Genomic DNA, 18,571 nt, shown 5'->3' on the forward strand with positions numbered 1-18,571 from the left:
TGTTGCCTCTAAGGGCAACAGTGGGAAATTTCTGAACCTCATCTTTTTCATCTATGAAATGGAATTAAGAGATTGTCTGACATGTATGTAGTGGCCAGTTGATTCCTTTCCTAAAAGGAGTAACTTATAAGAGATAGGAAAATGTGATTGGCAGACTTTTAGCCCCCATTGTACAGATCATCAGAGTTAGTTTTATTTACCATTTGGGGACAGCAGAAATGTAATATCAAAAATAGTATTCAGGAGTTTGCCCTTCATCAAATGTTGGAATGTCTATAATTGTGGTGGGTGGTAGGATACAGCAGTTGTAGAACAAAACAGCTGACTAATCCCTGCTCTTGTGGAATTTGTAATCTATCAGTGTAGATATGACGATCCCCTCTGATAGGAGAATGAAGGAAAGGAACGGGTCTGGTAGAGGAGTGTTGAGGGGTTTGGTGGCTGCTGAGAAGATGGTAGCCATGAGGATGGGTGTCTTTTTTATTCAGTCTTGACATGGACTTAGATATGAAACCACAGGGCAATAGAATTAAGGGATAGAAAAATTAGGTTTAACTAGTTTGGTCAGAGTTGTTTGTAATTTCGGTTTTGTTTCTTTGCAGGAATGTGTCCTTGGTCTGAGTGACAGGTGTCGCTTTTTCATCAATGACACAGAGGTAACAAGGCTTGGTTTAATGTAGGATCCTTTTCAGTATTGACTCCAAGTAACAAAGCTAACTTTTCCCTTTGCCTTCTTGTAGGTTTCTTCAAATATCACATCATTTGCAGTGTATGGTGAATTCTTGTTGTTGACAACACATTCCCATACCTGCCAGTGTTTTTGCTTGAGAGATGCTTCATTTAACGGTAGGTGTTCAGTGTGTATAGTAGAAAATAGTCCCTCTTCTATTATCTTTTGTGCTTTGAAATCTTGATGACTTTAAAGTTCATCACTTACTTTGGCTTTTTATCACAGAGTTCTAGACTGTGAGAAAACCTTTAGGGGCGCCTGGATGGCTCAGTTAAGTGTCAGCCTTCAGCTCAGGTCATGATCCCGGGGTTCTCCGATGGAGACCCGCATCCAGTTCCCTGCTCAGGGGAGCCTGCTTCTCCCTCTCCTGCTCCCCCTGCTAGTGTTCTTTCTCTGTCACACAAGTGAATAAAATCTTTTAAAAAAAGAAAAAGAAAGAAAACCTTTAGAATTCATGTACTTAGCCCCTAATCTCAACACAGTATATCAGGTCAGTATTCTGTATGAATCAGCAAAGAACTTCCAGAGAAGGAGGTCCTTCTTGAGGCAGAACATTGTGAAATTAAACAAAACTTTTTCAGGATTATATAACTAATGCAGTATTTTACCTGGGTTACCATGCAGATACAAACTGGCTCTAACAACTTTGTGATCTTCCTTTGCTCACTGTGACCACCCTCCAGTATAGGTCTGAAAGACTCCATCTTGTGGTTTATAGGAAACTGTCTGTTTTGCCTTTAATTCCATGTGTCCCCTCCCCGCTCTTTGTGCGTGCGTGCGTGTGTGTGTGTGTGTGTGTGTGTGTGTGTGTGTTTCTTATTTTAGAAAACTCTACTTCCTGTCTTTGCTTCCAACTTGGAAACTGGGATTCTTTCACTGATGTGATTACAGTGTACTGTTAGTACTAAGAAATAGAGAAACTGCATCCTCCCTGTTTCCTGAATCAGTGGAGAAGCTACATGTGTGAATATGCATGAGGGCTCTGTGAGAGAAGGCAGGTTCCAGGAATGAGATTGTTTGTCAGAAAGGCTACCGGTCTCAGGGCGCCTGGGTGGCTCAGTGGGTTGGGCCGCTGCCTTCGGGTCGGGTCATGATCTCGGGGTCTTGGGATTGAGTCCCGCGTCGGGCTCTCTGCTCAGCGGGGAGCCTGCTTCTCTCTCTCTCTCTCTCTCTCCCTCTCTGCCTGCCTCTCTACTTGTGATCTCTCTGTCAAATAAATAAATAAATCTTTAAAAAAAAAAAAAAAAGCCTACCGGTTTTAAGGTTAAATGGGAGAGCAAAGGGGTGGGGTGGTTAATTGCTTTCTTCTATTTTGTTTTTGTGGGCTTGTTTTTTTGTTTGTTTGTTTTGAAGTTTTTAGTTTTGTTCTTTCTTTTTTAAAGATTCTCTTTATTTGAAAGAGAGAGAGCACAAGCAGAGGGGAGGGGGAAGAAGGAGGAGGAGAAGCAGACTCCCCACTGAGCAGGTAACCTGTTCCAGGGGTTGATTCTAGGACCCTGGGATCCTGACCTGAGCTGAAAGCAGACACTTAACCGACTGAACCACCAAGGCATTCCTGCTTTCTTCTATTTTGGATCATACATTTCAAATTTCAAAGTTCCAAACACAGTTAATGGACAGTGGGGCTTGTCATGACTGTGATTCTTACGGCTTAGCCAGTGCTGTCTTTAGCATTACATGCAGGTCTGAGCAGCAGCCATCTGTCTAAAGGGGAGTCTCTGCGGAAGGTGGAGAGGGGTTCACGTATTGTCACTGTCGTGCCCCAGGACACAAAACTTATATTACAGGTAAGCTGATTTTTCAGGCTGTGTTTCTGATCGTCATTAGGCTGTCAATATGAAACAATTCTTGCAGATTTTATTTTAGGTCCTCTTATCATTTATAACTATTTATTTATTTATTTAAGAGATAGATTTATTTATTTATTTATTTATTTGACAGGTCACAAGTAGGCAGAGAGGCAGGGAGAGAGAGAGGAGGAAGCAGGCTCCCTGCTGAGCAGAAAGCCTGATGCGGGACTCGATCCCAGGATGCTGGGATCATGACCCGAGCCGAAGGCAGAGGCTTTAACCCACTGAGCCACCCAGGCGCCCCTGTAACAATTTATTATAAGCCATTCCTTGCTAGATTCTCCATTAGTTTTACACAAAGGAGTGCTTATATATGCTGTGCCCAGCGAGGCTAGAAGGGAAGCTTCTCTGGGAAGTCAAAATAAATACTGTGCATAACTAGATTCTGCTGAAAGTGTGCTCATGTGCTTACAGGATCGTGGTAGTTCCCTTCATTATGAAGAGTTGAGTTAGGTGAAGTTGTGTATCCTGGGTGTTTAAATTTTTTCTATTTAATTAAAAACATTATTGTTCTGATTTATTTAAGATGCCAAGGGGAAACTTAGAAGTTGTTCATCATCGAGCTCTGGTTTTATCTCAGATTCGGAAGTGGCTGGACAAGTAAGAACCATGTATATGACTAGTTTGCTTATTGTTATGACTTATATGTGAAGATAGTAAGTATTCTATTGAAGTTTTTAAAACTTAGAAGCCTGGAAGACTTGTATTATGTATGTCTTTAATCAGATTCTCAGAGGCTTTTTTTCCTCCTACACTTGATGTGTATGTTACATAATCTGATAAATATTCCTAGTGGAAAGAATCATGAAATGCATCATGTAGGATACAGTTTTCTAGCCTGAGGGGATCCATATGGGTTTTAGATGTTCTGTGAATCCAGGGAAATTGCACCAGACTATGTCTGTGTGGATTTATTCGGGCAGAAGGCCCAAGGCTTTTGCAGATGTACAGAGGAGCCTGTGACCCAAGAATGCCTGAGCCACTGTTGTGAAGGAAATGATCCATTTTCACTTTATTTGGGGGAAACTTTGTATTAGAATGATCTTTAACCTAAGTTCTGTGATGATCTTCTGTCGTGTGTATGTGGAGATACAGTGCTCAGGCTGCCATGGTGCAAAAGTCCCGTCTGTTAAACGAAGGCAAGCAAATCTGGTAACTGATTTTTCGTTTTGTGAGTTGGAAGTAGAAATCCAGTAGTAGTTGTTTGGCATTTGGACTATATTCTAATTACAACTGGTTTATATCATAATAATGGTGTTGAATCTAGGGAGTTTAGTTTTTGTAAAATGACCTTTCTGTCCATTCTCTCTGTCTCTTCAAAGACTTATGTTTAAAGAAGCATTTGAATGTATGAGGAAACTAAGAATTAATCTCAATCTGATTCATGACCACAACCCTAAGGTAATTTTCTAGGTCTGATATTAACTCTAGCTTACCTAAGACGATCCTGTGTGATTGGAACTAAAATTTTTTATCCTTTTTTTTTTTGTTGTTGGGTAGGTGTTTCTTGAAAATGTGGAAACCTTCATAAGACAGATTGACTCTGTAAATCATATTAATTTGTTTTTCACAGAATTGAAGTAAGTATTTTGAATAACTCATGAATCATATCCATAATTTATCTAGTTTAGGAAATCAAACAAATAGCTAGAGGAGAAAAATTAACTTTGTGTTTGGTATTTTTTTTTTATCACTGTACCTCTCAGATGCTGCCTGTAATAGATTTTTGCCCTTTTCCCTTCTTTTTAAAATCAGCCTATTTAAAACTAAGCCTTGAAAATATGTCATTTAGAATTATAATTGACTGTTTTTTGGTGTACATATAAGACTGTTTGTCTTATGAAGTTGAAATCAGGGTCACCCGGGTGGCTCAGTCACTGAGCATTTGCCTTTGGCTCAGGTCATGATCCCAGGGTCCTGGGATCAAGCTCTGAATGAGGCTCCCTGCTCGGCAGGAGTCCTGCTTCTCCCTCTCCCACTCGCCACTGCTTGTGTTCCCTCTCTCTCTCTGTGTCTCTCTGTCAAATAAATAAATAAAATCTTTTTTTTTTTTAAGATTTTATTTATTTATTTGACAGAGAGAGAGAGATCCCAAGTAGGCAGAGAGGCAGGCAGAGAGAAAGGGGGAAGCAGGCTCCCTGCTTAGCAGAGAGCCCAATGCGGGGCTCGATCCCAAGATCCTGAGACCATGACCTGAGCAGAAGGCAGAGGCCACCCAGGCACCCCAATAATTAAAATCTTTAAAAAAAAAATGAAATCAAATAGTATGTTTCTCTGAGATGACTTTCTTTCCAATTTAAAAAAAAATTTTTTTAAGATTTTTTTTTTTTAAATTTATTTATTTGACAAACAGAGATCACAAGTAGGCAGTGAGGCAGGCAGAGAGAGAGAGAGGGGAGGAAGCAGGCTCCCCACTGAACAGAGAGCCCAATGTGGGGCTTGATTCCAGGACCCTGGGATCATGACCTGAGCGGAAGGCAGAGGCTTAACCCACTGAGCCACCCAGGCGCCCCTTAAAAATTTTTTTTTAAACATAAAAGTCCAGTTAGCATCCTGTACCACCATTTAGACTCTCTAGTTCATATTTTCCTGTATTTGCTTTGTCACGACGTACTATCTATCCATCCATTATTCATTTTTTTAATGCAAATTTTAAGTTAATTGTAGCCTTCAGTCTATTTTATGTCTCAGTATTTCAATTCGTAGAACACTGACTAGAGTACATTCTCTGTGGGTCAGATTCATGTGTGGTAAAATGCATAAATCATAAATGCAGTGTTCAGTGAGTTCTGACCAGTGTGTACTTCCATGTAACCCAGATGTCCATGAAGATAGAGAACATTTCCTTCACCTCGGAAAGTTCACCAAACCTCGTGTCAGTCCGTCCTGTCCCCTCCCCCTAGGCAACCACTGCTGGGAGTTTTTCATTGTAGATCAGTTTTGCCTGTTGAAGAACTTTTAAGTGGAAGCATATAGTATTTACTCTTGTAAATATAGTATTTACTCTCACTCTGTGTAATTTAGGCTGCTCTCTCAGCATATCACTTTGAGATTCACCTGTGTTTTACTGGTATCACAAGTTCCTTTATGTTTACCTCTCAGCCGTGTGCCCTAGTGCAGATACGCTGCAGTTTGTTTATTTGTTTCCTGGAGGGGCCGCCTGTCTGTACGCAGTTCGGGGCTAATGTCAATAAAACATCTATAACATCACTGTACGAGTCTTGTATAAAAATGTTTCCTTTTTCAGTTTGTTTCTTCATTTTCACCTTATGTGAATTTGATAAACTGTTCGACAAAAGTCATTTTTATTCCCTCCTCGACCTGCCTGGGTAGATGTCCGTCCTTTGGTAGCTGGGACACGTGTTCAGGTAGTGACCTCTTAAGAACTTGTTCTTAGGGAAGAAGATGTTACAAAGACCATGTATCCTCCGCCAGTTGCCAGCACTGTCCAGCTGTCCAAGGATCCCAATGGGAAAAAAGTAGACGTTGTCTGTGACGCTCTGAGAGCAGCCATGGAGAGCATAAACCCCCACAGGTACGTGCCTCCCACGAGCCGGGGTCTCTGAGTCACGAGGTGTACTGATGTCCTGACTCCGCCGTTCATCCTCATTCTGGGGTTCTTCACTTCCCACCTCAGGTACTGCCTGTCCATCCTCACCTCTCACGTGAAGAAAACAACCCCAGAGCTGGAGATTGTGCTACAGAAGGTCCACGAGCTTCAAGGTAAGAGTCCTGTTCACAGACGGTGTGGCACCAGGCTTCCCGGCTTCTGGGGAGCTCAGCGACCATGGTCAGCACCGCATCACACATTTAGTACGGGGCTTGTGGGTTGCCATTCGAAGACCTGTGTCTGTTTTTCACAGCACCTGCCTATAAAAATGTACAGAAGGAGAAGCCCTGTAACATCCAGTTCTGTCAAGAAAATCAGTTACTTTGTCTTTTTGGTTATGTTGTTAGAAATGTGGGCTTTTTTCCCCAAATGGCTTTGTTGTGTTTTGTTTTCCTGTATGCCGACAGCCAGCGCTCCACCTGTTCCCGACGCCGTGAGTGCCGAGGAAGCCCTGAAGTATTTGCTGCTTCTGGTAGACGTCAATGACTTATATGATCATTCTCTTGGGACCTACAACTTTGATTTGGTCCTCATGGTAGCTGAGAAGTCACAGAAGGTAGGTGCAGTTACTGCTTTAGCCACCTTTCAGTTCTCAGTTCTGCGGTCGTGGCAGAAAGAAGCCCTGCCTCTGGCGGCTCAGGATCGTGCTGACGTGAACACAGCGAGGACAGGCCTGGGGGTGGAGCTGGGGGCTCCCGGGGCACCTGCTTCCAAGCCCCATTCTCTGTCACAGTTCAGGGCTGATCAAAGTGTTTTGAAATAAAGTTAATTGGTTATTTTTAAGATTATGGTCATATGTGTGAAGGAACTTGCCTCTTACAAAGGAAACACTGCAAATGATGTGTGTTCCCATCCGGTTCTTGTTATGTGGCTGGAAAGTGGGAATGCAGAGAATAGGAAGGTTTGGGGCCTCTCGTCCCACTGTAGCATGTTGCAGTAAGAGAGTTTGGGTGCCCCTAGTCTGGTCTGGGGTCTTCAGTTTCTGCTTCATTCTGTCATCCCTCTCCTTGATCTTGCCAGAGTGATCTTTCCAAAAGCCAAACGGTGATCCTTCATTCTTTTCCTTAAAATCCTTCATGGGCTCTCCACTGGCCCTAGGATAAAGTTCAGAAGCCATCATATTGCTTAACCCCCTCTCCCAGGATCTGGTCTCTGTGTATCCATCTGTGCTCTTCTCTTGATGTTCCTTTTTCTCAGCCTGTAGAGGGGAGGCAGTGCTTTTGCCGCCCCTCCCTGCCGCCCCTGCCTCCGCACACCACATGCCGCAGCAGGTAGCATTACTTCCACTTTCCCTTCACCACTCTTTCCCTCTCCATTCACCAGGTTAATTCTCACTTGTCTCCATTCTTGCCTCCCTGCCTCCTTGCCACGCAGGGACTGAAGGAGGTGGGCCACATTTGTGCTTCCACTGCACCAGCGCCCACCCCTGTGTATCATTCTAGCTCCGCTAGATGGTGGGTCTCCTGAGAGTAAGCAAGCTTGGTTATTAGCGAATTCTTCCTAAATGTATGTTGTTTGAACAATTTGCCCTGTAGTTCTCTATATTAAATGCCTAAGTACTTTATTATTTTTTCTTTGGGGTTTTCTTTTTTTTCTAGATTGTTCTTATGTACTTATCCTGTTTGCCCAGTGAAATTGCATTAAGAACAGGGAGCATCTGTTCTTTAGAAAGAAAACGGTTTCTGGGGCGTGGCACAGAACTGCAGACAATCAGTGCTGATAAAATCTTGGTTGGCAGGGCCTTAGAGTTTTATCTTTTTTTTTTTTTAAGATTTTATTTTTTAATTTATTTGACACAGAGAGAGATCACAAGTAGGCCGAGAGGCAGGCAGAGAGAGGGGGGAATCAGGCTCCCTGCTGAGCAGAGAGCCCGATGCGGGGCTTGATCCCGGGACCTTGAGATCATGACCTGAGCTGAAGGCAGAGGCTTTAACTACCACTCAGCCACTCAGGCGCCCCCTTAGAGTTTTATCTTCAACTCACTACAATTTTGCCTTTGTTTTAAAACTTGCTGGAGGGAGGGACGCCTGGGTGGCTCAGCCAGTTTAATTATCCGTCTCTCTTTTTTTTTTTTTGTAATTATCCGACTCTTGATTCCAGCTCAGGATATGATCATCTCAGGGTCCTGGGATTGGGCTCTGGGTCAGGATCCGCCGTCAGCACAGAGTCTGCTTGGGTTTCTCTCTCTCCCTCTCGCCTTCCCCCCTGCACATACATGTGCTCACACACATGTATGTTCTCTCTCTCTCTCTCTCAAGAATTAGTAAAATCTTTTGCAGTTAAATGCTGTACCGCTGAGCTATACCCCCAAGAATTAGTAAAATCTTTTGGAAAAGACTTGCAGAGGAAGGACATGCAATGTCATGCAAACAGCTTCAAGCACAGTGTCTTGCACTTCTGGAGAAATTTGAATACATTTATTGAGTATCTTCTAGACTGACCTTGTCTTCCTTGTTAGCCTCTGAAATAAGTGGTTTCGTGAGATTGCACAGATTGTCATCATCATTCTCAATGAAAACAACACCTACACGTTAAAAGCATTTTTGCCAAAACTTGTTATATGTTGTTTCATTTTGCATATTTATACAATATGTAATTAATATACTAATACGGTTTGTATTTTAAAAATTATGTATCTTTGGGTTTATTGATTATTATAACTTATTTGCATTGTTATAAGTAAATGTATTCATAAGCAATAAAGATCTCCTATTGGTGTTTTTTGTTTTTTGTTATTTGTTTTAGGATCCCAAAGAATATCTTCCATTTCTTAATACACTTAAGAAAATGGAAACTAATTATCAGCGGTTCACCATAGATAAATACCTGAAACGCTATGAAAAAGCCATTGGCCACCTCAGTAAATGTGGTAAGTGTGAGAATTAGTATGTTTATTTCTGCTTCAGGTCATCTTTGGAGCTAGGCAGGGTATAAATTAAAGTGTTAGTTTAGACATAGACTGATTTCAGTTTCCACCCCTAAAAATTTTAGCAGATATGTGCACCTTCTTTTATCAGATGATCTGAAAAGCTGAAGACAAAACAAGTGGCTTTTAATGAACTGGAGGAGCTCCCCAACTAAAACAAAATAGAGCAGATCCTTTTTGGGTTAAGGATGATCACCTCCTAAGTTCATTTCAGTATCTCCGAATGAAAATTGTGAGATAATGTGCTTCTTGCCTTATTTGCCAACACTCAGGGGAAACGTAGCTTGTCTGGAGTGAGCGGCCATGCGCACTGGCTGTTCCCAGAAGGACGCAGGTGTACATCACAGCGACAGAATAGGATGAGCATGGTGCCTGTTGTTCCCCCTCACCCCATCCTTGTCCCGTGCTGGAGTTTCTGACTTCAGCAGGTGTGGTTCTCTCCAAGAGCTAAGTTGGGGATAAGAAATTGCCTGGGTATTATTCAGCTGCTTTGGAGAATCTGGTTGAGCTGGGATGGGCTGGGACTCCGGTGTCCGAATGGTTGATGAGCTCCCCGACTGATTATGGTGAAGGAGGTTGAGCAAACGGAAGGTTGGACAGTCATTTATCAGCGATGGTGTATAAAGCATCCTTTTACATGGAACTCTGATCTCAGCTTGTGCTTCTCATACCTCTTGTCTGCTGGGGGGCTTTGCTAAAATTACAATTCCTGGATTCTGACACTCTGACTCTGTGGGTCTTAAAAAGGTCCCTTGTTGATTTCATGTAGGGACCACTGGTAAAAATGAAATCCATTACACTTCCGAAGTCTTAAACTTGTGTATGTATGAATCTTATTCCTCAGGATCCGAGTACTTCCCAGAATGCTTAAACTTAATAAAAGATAAAAACTTGTATAAGGAAGCTCTGAAGTTCTATCCGTCAGACTCTCAACAGTACAAGGTGAGTGGTGCCAAAATGAGGCTCTTCTGACTTTGTGCTGGTTAGGGGTAAGGACCCTGAGTCCGTAATGCCGTTCTTGACCTCACGGTTTATCTTCAGATGAAGTCACCTTGTCCTGAGCTCTTATCTGGGAGAATGGCCCTGACCTGCTCCTGTTCTGAAGAAAGTGTCCAGGCTGGAAAGCTAGAAGTTGTCCGCCATTCATCATTATGAATACCATGGCAGCTTCTGCCTGGGGTTCCCTGCTTCCCTCCCACCCCTTGCTCCAGCCCAGCCTTGCTGTCAAGTGACTGATCGTCCTGAAGCGTGTAGATCTTTCTCTTGTAGTTTAGGAGAAAGGGATACAGTTTGGTTGTTTGTTTAAACAGACATCTGTGTAGTTTTTTTAATATGCCAGGTATTTGCTTAGTATATTCTGTGATTCTTATGACAACCTGATCAGGTAAACAGATGAGGAAACAACTTGCCTTGGAAGCCCGTGTGTGAAGCCTGGGATGTGGCGCCCAGGCTCTCTGATCCCGGAACCTGTGCTGTAACCATGACTCATCACCGCCACCCTCCCGCCCTCCGCAGTTCTCCGTGTCTCTGTGTTCTGGCTCCCGCCTGCTTCCTTAGCACCAGCTGCCTCTAATAGGCTTCTCCTTGCCCCTTGCTTTAGCCCCCCTTGTCTTTGAACTCTCGGGTGTCCTCTGCCAGAAAACTGTTCCTGGGCAAGATGCCACACTGAGCTCCCAGATCACCTTCTCAGCTCAGAGGCGGCACGTAACCAACTGCTGCTGCCCTCATTTGTTTTCCCCACCGGCCCTGGGCTGCTTAAAGGCAGGGGCTTTGTCTTGTATTCCTCTCTGTGGCCCTGCCTGACATTGAGCCTGAGGACAGAGAATTTAGACAGTGGCTGCCTCTTTGCTCTCATTTTCTCTGTCTCTTCCTCCCTCCCGTGCTCTCCCTTGTCCACTCACACCAGCCTTCTTGTTGTTCTGTCGTGTATTCCGTACACATTTCTGCCAGGTGGCCATGGTGCTTTCCGTAGCTCTCGGCCTGGATTACCCTCCTGTGACCCTTCACATGGCTCTTCTCCTCACAGCCCTCTGAAGTAGCACTCCCGTCGCTCCCTGTCCCTTTATCGCTATGGCACAGGTCGTGTTGTGTTTATAAGTGTTGCCACAAGAGCAGGAACTTGGTGGTGGTGCTTGTTACTGTTTGGGTTTTAACTGTTTGTTTTTATTTTTTGCACTGCTCTGTGATTCCCAGTGCCCTGAATAGTACTCAGTAATTATTTGTTGGGTGAGTCCAGGGCACATCCTCAGTAAGGTTTTGAATGGAAGGCTGATGGAATTCACTGATTAACCACAGGATATTTCCAAGTAATTCAAGAGACTTTTAAATGTAGTGACTGAGACAGCCTACACTGGAGGTTAAGAAGTGACAGTTGCCTTTCCTCACCAAGCCTCCCTTCTCCTCTCGCTACAGGATATCAGCATTGCTTACGGGCAACACCTGACACAGGAGCGCCTCTATGAGCCGGCAGGGCTTGTGTTTGCCCGCTGCGGTGCTCATGAGAAAGCTCTCGATGCCTTTCTGGCGAGTGGCAGCTGGCAGCAAGCTCTCTGCATGGCAGCCCAGCTTAACTTGACCAAAGACCAGCTGGCTGGCCTCGGCAGAACTCTGGCAGGTAAACGTGGTTTTTTAGGTTCTGTCAAAGGAGAACTCTCCCTAAGGTGTTTTTGTTTCTTCCTTTCTTTGGCAATTTTGCAAGTAAATTTAGGATAGCATACCTTGAGACAGTCTCATATTCACTAATAAAAATTAACTAGATAATTTAGAGTCGTTTAAAGTAAAGGTTACACTGCTATCGTGAGAGTCCCCAAATACAGTGGCATGATAATGAAAGCTTCTGTCTTTCACATAAGGACTGAGAAGTCCTTCTGTTCTGTGGCTCTGTCATCTCAAGCAGATGGTTGTAGCTGGATTTTCTCCATACCCATATTCCAAGCCTTAGGAAGGGGAAGAAGCTAGAGGCTTAGGAAAACACTTAAAGTTAGAAATGACCTTGAAGTTACACTGTTACTTGTGTTCCATCTCATTTGCCCAAACTTACATCATAGTACAGAGTTGCTGTGCGGCCATGTGCCCTGTGAGAAGGTAAACATGAGTTTTGGGATGGGGCCATTCAGGTATAGACAGATAGTTGGGAATCATAATAGCATTTATGAGAAATGAGGTGAAAGAAAAGGCCAGAGGTATAAGCGTTCTGAAAGCAAAGACAGTTTACCTGTGTTGTGTTAGGTCTAGGGACTGTCTGAACCAGAGGTGGGCCTGTGTCAGAGTCTGATTCCTTAAGAGGGAGGAGAGCTAAAGGACTGCTTGGGAGAAGAGGTGAATAGGCGCCCTGCCTTCTCAGTTATGCTTGGTATATTCTTGCCTTGCTCGTTAAGAGTTTTAAAAATACTGTTATGGTTTCCCAAAAAATGCAGTCCTGAAAAAAATTCCCAGTTAAATTCTGTCAGATGTATGTACATGTCCTCTTTAGCCCTTTGCATTCTTCCTTTTTATATGGGTCATAAAAATGTATGAGGTTATCACTTTTCTTTTTCTGGTATTTTCTGGTTATTAGGTCTGTACGCTCTTCTGTAAGCCCTCTTCGTTTCCATGGTGAACTCTTTAGTTTCTGAGAATTCCTTGTGTTAGGCCTTTTAGGTATTTATTCTGGCTCCATTGTTATTCTGCTTTAGCAACTTATGTTCTGGTAGTTTATATCTTCCAGCTCTGTTCTTAGGGCCTATTATCTTGGCATACACTCTCTATAACTCTTAGCTTGCTGTTTGTCATGCCGTGTGGTGCACACCCAGTTCTCCCCGGTGCTTAGCAAAAGCGGTAGGAAAGGTGGTGGTCAGAGATCGTTGAGAAATGGGGTAAGGCCGAGTCACTTCGTGTGCACTTTAACTTGGGCCGTTTATATAAGAAAAGAAAGGTAGCTGTTGAGATTGTGGAGGTGATTCTACCTGTTTTTGTCAGGGAGACTATGCGTGGAGATTGTGTAAGATGGGAGACAGGAGTCTGCCGGTTGTCGTCAGCTTCAGGTTCCGTGTGTTTCTCAAAGCAGGATTGTTTCAGCTTGCTGAGTGATTCCAGGATCTAAAGACGCTGCATGACCCCTAAGCCAAGTACCTTCATGTTAGTGCTCAACCGGAGAACAGCAGCCTCTTTCATTTTGAGGAAGAAATGGATGAGCCGGAGATGCTAGGTCCTGTGTGTGCCTTTATAAGCCTGTTCTCTTGGCTAATTTTGACTGTACATGGTTTTCGCATTCCATGCTAAATTTAGATTGTAACTGCCATTTAAGAGAACTCTGTAGTATTCCTGTTTCCTGACAGAAATTCACAAAGTATATAGTTTGATGCGTAATGAAGATATATTAATGAAGCATTTCAGCAAAGGAATCTGTTGAGCATTGTTATACCCTGTGTTTCACAAACTTACACGACCCAAGAATGGTTTTTTGGTTTTGCCTTTTATTATCCTACAGAACAGTCTTAGGGAACACTTTGGAAAATGCTGTTTTAAAGTCGTTCTGCTTGAACGTACACAAGAGCTCAATCTCCAGTTTGTAGGGGTCTGTTTTTATTTAAAAAGTACCTCCAGGGGTGTCTGGGTGGTATAGTCACTTGGGGACCCGACTCTTGGTTTGGGCTCAGGTTGTGGTCTCAGGGTCGTGAGATGGAGCCCCGTGTCAGGCTCTGTGCTTGGCCTGGAGTTAGTTTGAGATTCTCTCTCTCCCCCTCTGCTCCTCCCACTTGTGTGGCCACATGGGTGCTCGCTTTCTTTTTTTTTTCTCTTTCTCTCTCTCAAATAAATAAATCTTAAAAAAACAAAACAAAACCCCAAAAGCCATTTTAGCTTGAGTGTTTTGGTAATCCTGTTGTTAGCAAGCCAGCTATGGTCAAATGTTTATTATCTTTGCAGGAAAGCTGGTTGAGCAGAGGAAGCACAGTGACGCAGCCACAGTCTTGGAACAGTATGCCCAGGTAACCTCATTTCCTCCCTTCAGCCACCCAGTCAACAAACAAGGTCTTCCCAGTTGTACGTAACTGATCATGAAAATTAAGAAGAACTTGGGGTACTTCGGAAGTCCTGAGACAGTATTAGCTCTGCAGATCTTCTCTCTTGCTGACCTGACTTACACATCTAAATTTAACTTATTTCTAAATAATTAGTTCTGTAAACAATAAGTTCTGTAAGGTAGAATACCAAAGAACTCTACCACAATAGGCACTAGTGGTTTGACCTTGGTAGAAAGTACTAAATTAAATCTCAAGGGAGTTGTGCTTTTTGTATTAACTTGTGAGGTAGAAACAGTGAGAAAGGACCATTCTAAAACAAAGGGATTGGATTTCAGATTTTTTTTGGCTTTTAGAATCATTCTCCCTGTTAGAAGGGTCTTTTACTCAGGCAGCTTGATACGTTCCAATTTTCCAGCAGATTATAAAGACGAGTACCTTTACCAGCTCTGGACAGAATTGTAGAGTTTATTATGAAAATAAAGCTGTGCCCTGAAATGGGGCTCCCGGGTAACTCAGTCAGTTGGGTGTCGAACTCTCAATTTCAGCTCAGGTCATTGGCTCAGGGTTGTGCGATTGAGCCCTGCGTCAGGCTCCATGTTCAGTGGGGAGTCTGCTTGAGATTTTCTCTCTCCCTCTACCCCTTCTCCACTCGTTCTGCCTTTAAAACAAATAAATCATAAAAAAAAAAAAAACAACAGCAAACACTATGCATCGACACCCGCCACAGACTAATAGAACATAAATACACAGTTGACACCAGGGATTACTGCCTTCTAGAGTTTTAGCCTTTGATTAGAGAGTGTTTTTCACAGTTGTTACTAGTAGGCACATTTGTATAACATAACTGTGCTTTTAAAATACCTGAATGTCTTTGATGTAACCAGGGTGAGTGAAAGAAGATCACTAAAATTACAAGCAAGAAATTACGTTGGGTGATTGAGCCAAAAACATCAATGAATAAAATAATGCACAGTAACAGGGCTAGGGTAGAATGATACATCATCTAAGATGGTTAATTAAATGGAGAAGAGGCCACCATCCTTTTTTTCTATACAAATGAAGATTAATTCATATATATATTTAATTTATATGTTCATAATTTGTATATTTTTAATTGGGTATACTTTACATATAATACAATTAACAATTTTAAATGAACAGTTGGATGAGTTTTGACAAATGCTGCTACAACCATGCTCATAGAACATTTGTAACACCCCAAAATGTTCCCCACTTCCCCTTTGCAGTGAGTCTTCTCCTTCTACTCTCAGCTCCTACCAACCACTGATGTCCTTTTTGTCACTACAGTTTTGCTTTTTCTAGGATTTTATATAAATGGAACCATCTGGTATGTGGTTTCTGAGTCTGGCTTCTTTTGCTCACATAATGCTTTTGTTTTCTAACATTTCTTTTTGATTCTTTCTTAGAGTTTCCATCTCTTTGCTTGCATTACCCATCTGTTCTCGCATGTTGTCTGCTGTTTCCATTAGAGCTTTGAGCATATTAATCATACCTCTTTTTTTTTCTTTTTCTAATTGAAACATAATTCACATATGGTAGGATATTAGTTTCAGGTGTAATCATACTTATTTTAAATTCCTGAGCTTGTAATTTCAGTATCCCTACATGTGTTAGTCTTATTCTGGTGCTTTTTCTGGCTTTTCAAAGGGTTTTTGTCCTTTGTGTAATTTTTTGTTGGAAGCCTGCCACGGTGTAGTAAGTGTAAGGAAATCCGACAAAGAAGCTTTAGTGAAGGGGTGATACGGTACGGTGAAGGAGAAGAGTTTTACAGTAATTCTGACTAGTATTTGACTAGGATTTTTTTTTTTTCCACATCCCAATTTTTTTGTTGCTAGTAAATAGAAATAAATTTTGTTTTGTTTTTAAATTGGCCTTATATCCTACAGTCTTGCTGAACTTACTTTGTAGTTCTAGGATTGTTGGAGGTAAATTCTCTAGGATTTTCTATATTAATGAGCATGGTTTCTTTGACCAAAGACTGTTTTATATCTTTTCAATTGGTATGCCTTCATATTATTTTCTGGCCTTACTGTATTAGCTGGGACTTCCAGTATAGTGTTGAATAGAAGTGGTAAGGGTTGGTGGACATCCTTGCCTTTTTCCTGGTATTAGGGTGGAAATTCAGTTTTTCATCATTAAGTATGATGTTTGCTTTTTTAAAAATTTTTTTTTTTAAGATCTTACATATTTATTTGAGGGAGAGAGAGAGAGAGAGCGAGGATCTGAGCAGGGAGGAGAGAGAGAGAACAGGCTCCCTGCTCAGTGGGGCTCGATCCCAGGACCCTGGGACCATGACCTGAGCTGAAGGCAGATTCTTAACCAACTGAGCCACCCAGATTCCCCATGCTATTGTTTCTTAATAGATGTGAGAACTTGGTAGTGCTATTGGGGTTGGCAAACTAGTCTAGGAATCTAGCTAGTCACCTGTTTTTATACGGTCTATTGAAACATGGACACACTTATTTGTTTACATATTTTCTGTGGCTGTTTTTATACCTATAACCTCAGAGTTGAGGAGCTGTGACAGAGATGGTCTGACTAAAAGCCTAAAATATTTGCTGTCTAGCCTGTTACTGAAAAGAAGTTACCAATCCTTGCGCTCTTATGTTGAGGAAATTCCCTTCTAGGTTCCCAGAGTTTTTATCAAGAAGAGGTATTGAATTTTGTCAAATGCATTTTTCAAACTAAGGTATTTCATTTTAGACCAGTGCTAGGATGAAATGCATTGATTTCTGAGTATTAAACCAATCTTGCAGTCCTTAGGTTAAACCTATCTTGGTCATAATGTATTATCCTTTTTCATAATTGATGGGTTCAGTTTGCTAAAATTTTCTAAAGGATTTTTGTATTTGTCCACAAGTGGTACTGGTTTATAGCTTACGAAAACTTGGGGCACGAGGGTGGCTCAGTCTGTTTAAGCCTCTGCCTTCGGCTCAGGTCATGGTCCCAGGGTCCTGGGATCGAGCCCCGCATCGGGCTCTCTGCTCAGCAGGGAGACTGCTTCCTCCTTTCTCTCCGCCTGCCTCTCTGCCTGCTTGTGATCTCATCTGTCAAATAAAGAAATAAAATCTTTAGAAAAAAAAATGAAAACTTGGCAAGGATGTGGAGAAATAGGAACACTCATACATTGCTGCTGGAAGTGTAAAATGGCACAGCCGCTATGGGAAATGGTTTGATGGTTCCTTAAAAAGTTCAACATACGGGGCACCCTGGGTGGCTTAGTCAGTTAAGTGTCTGTCATTGGCTCGGGTCATGATCCCAGGGTCCTGGGATTGAGCCCTGCATTGGGCTTCCTGCTCAGTGGGGAGTCTGCTTCTCCCTCTCTCTCTGCCTTTCTCCCTTCTTTTACTCTCTCTGTCTCAAATAAATAAATGAAGTCATAAAATGGAATGTAAAACTGATGGATGCTTTAATTTGAATAAACCTTGAAAACATTGTGCTAAGTGAAATAAACCAGATGTAAAAGGACTAGTATGGCAGGATTCTACTTATATGAGGTACCTAGAGTGGTCAGACTCATAGAGACAGGAAGTAGAAAGGTGGTTGCCAGAGATTGAGGGAGAGGAACATAGGAAGTTACTGTTTCACAGGTATAGAGTTAATTTTGTAACATGAAAAATGTTCTGGAGACTATGGTGGTGATGGTTTCACAACAATGTGAATTTACTTAATGCCACTGGACATAAAAAAATGGTTAAAATGATAAATTTTATGTTATTTGCGTTATACTATAATCAGAAAAACTAATTTTAAAAAATGGAACAGAGAACTGATACATGGTACAACTTGGATAAATCTTGAAGACATTATGCTAAGTGAAAAAAAGCCAAACACAGAATGTCACCTGTTGTATGATTTCTGTTGTATAATATGTCCTGAGTAGGCAAACCCAAAGAAAGGGAACATCAGAGGTTACCAGGGGAGGAATGGAGTGGGAAATGGGGGTGTTTTTTTATCAGGTGAATTTAAAAAGGTTGGTAGTCACACAGTATTGTGAACACAGTAAATGCCACAAATTATACACTTCAGAGTCCTTGTATGTCATGTGATTGTCATTTTGGTAGAACAGCTTCCCCCCCACCACCCTCTTTCTTTCTCTGTGGGTCAAATAGCACATACCCTGCTATGTCCCTTCGTGGACCTATGGTATGGGCCTGTTAGTGGGGCATATGCACTAGGGTCTGGGAAGAAAATGCTTACTTCTATTTAATATTTTTAATTAAAAATAATTTAAAGTAGTATGTATATATTGTAGATTCTTTAAAATGCTGAAAGTAATAAGAAAACAAAGCATGTCATTCCTACCACTCAAGAGTTTGCTAGTCATCTCTTCCATTTTATAATTCTTCCTGTAGTGCTCTTCGTATGCGTGTGCACAACACACACACGTGCGCGCGCTCTCCCTCTCTCTTTCTCTGTCTCTCTCTCTCT

General features: G+C 42.2%; 1 protein-coding gene across 1 annotated transcript in view; it reads left to right on the forward strand.

Moving 5' to 3' along the window:
* ELP1 (elongator acetyltransferase complex subunit 1) overlaps positions 1–18,571 on the forward strand; it is a 59,597-nt gene that overhangs the window by 25,750 nt on the left and 15,276 nt on the right. Inside the window, exons 17-29 of the mRNA XM_044265187.1 lie at positions 603–656; positions 741–846; positions 2,402–2,517; positions 3,107–3,180; positions 3,903–3,981; positions 4,081–4,160; positions 5,978–6,115; positions 6,218–6,303; positions 6,598–6,746; positions 8,936–9,059; positions 9,961–10,058; positions 11,529–11,730; positions 14,022–14,083. Coding sequence (XP_044121122.1) covers positions 603–656; positions 741–846; positions 2,402–2,517; positions 3,107–3,180; positions 3,903–3,981; positions 4,081–4,160; positions 5,978–6,115; positions 6,218–6,303; positions 6,598–6,746; positions 8,936–9,059; positions 9,961–10,058; positions 11,529–11,730; positions 14,022–14,083 — 1,368 coding nt within the window. The remainder of the gene's footprint in view (positions 1–602; positions 657–740; positions 847–2,401; positions 2,518–3,106; positions 3,181–3,902; positions 3,982–4,080; positions 4,161–5,977; positions 6,116–6,217; positions 6,304–6,597; positions 6,747–8,935; positions 9,060–9,960; positions 10,059–11,528; positions 11,731–14,021; positions 14,084–18,571) is intronic.

Source organism: Neovison vison, chromosome 9 (genome assembly GCF_020171115.1).
Source record: "Neovison vison isolate M4711 chromosome 9, ASM_NN_V1, whole genome shotgun sequence".
NCBI classification, from domain to species: Eukaryota; Metazoa; Chordata; class Mammalia; order Carnivora; family Mustelidae; genus Neogale; species Neogale vison.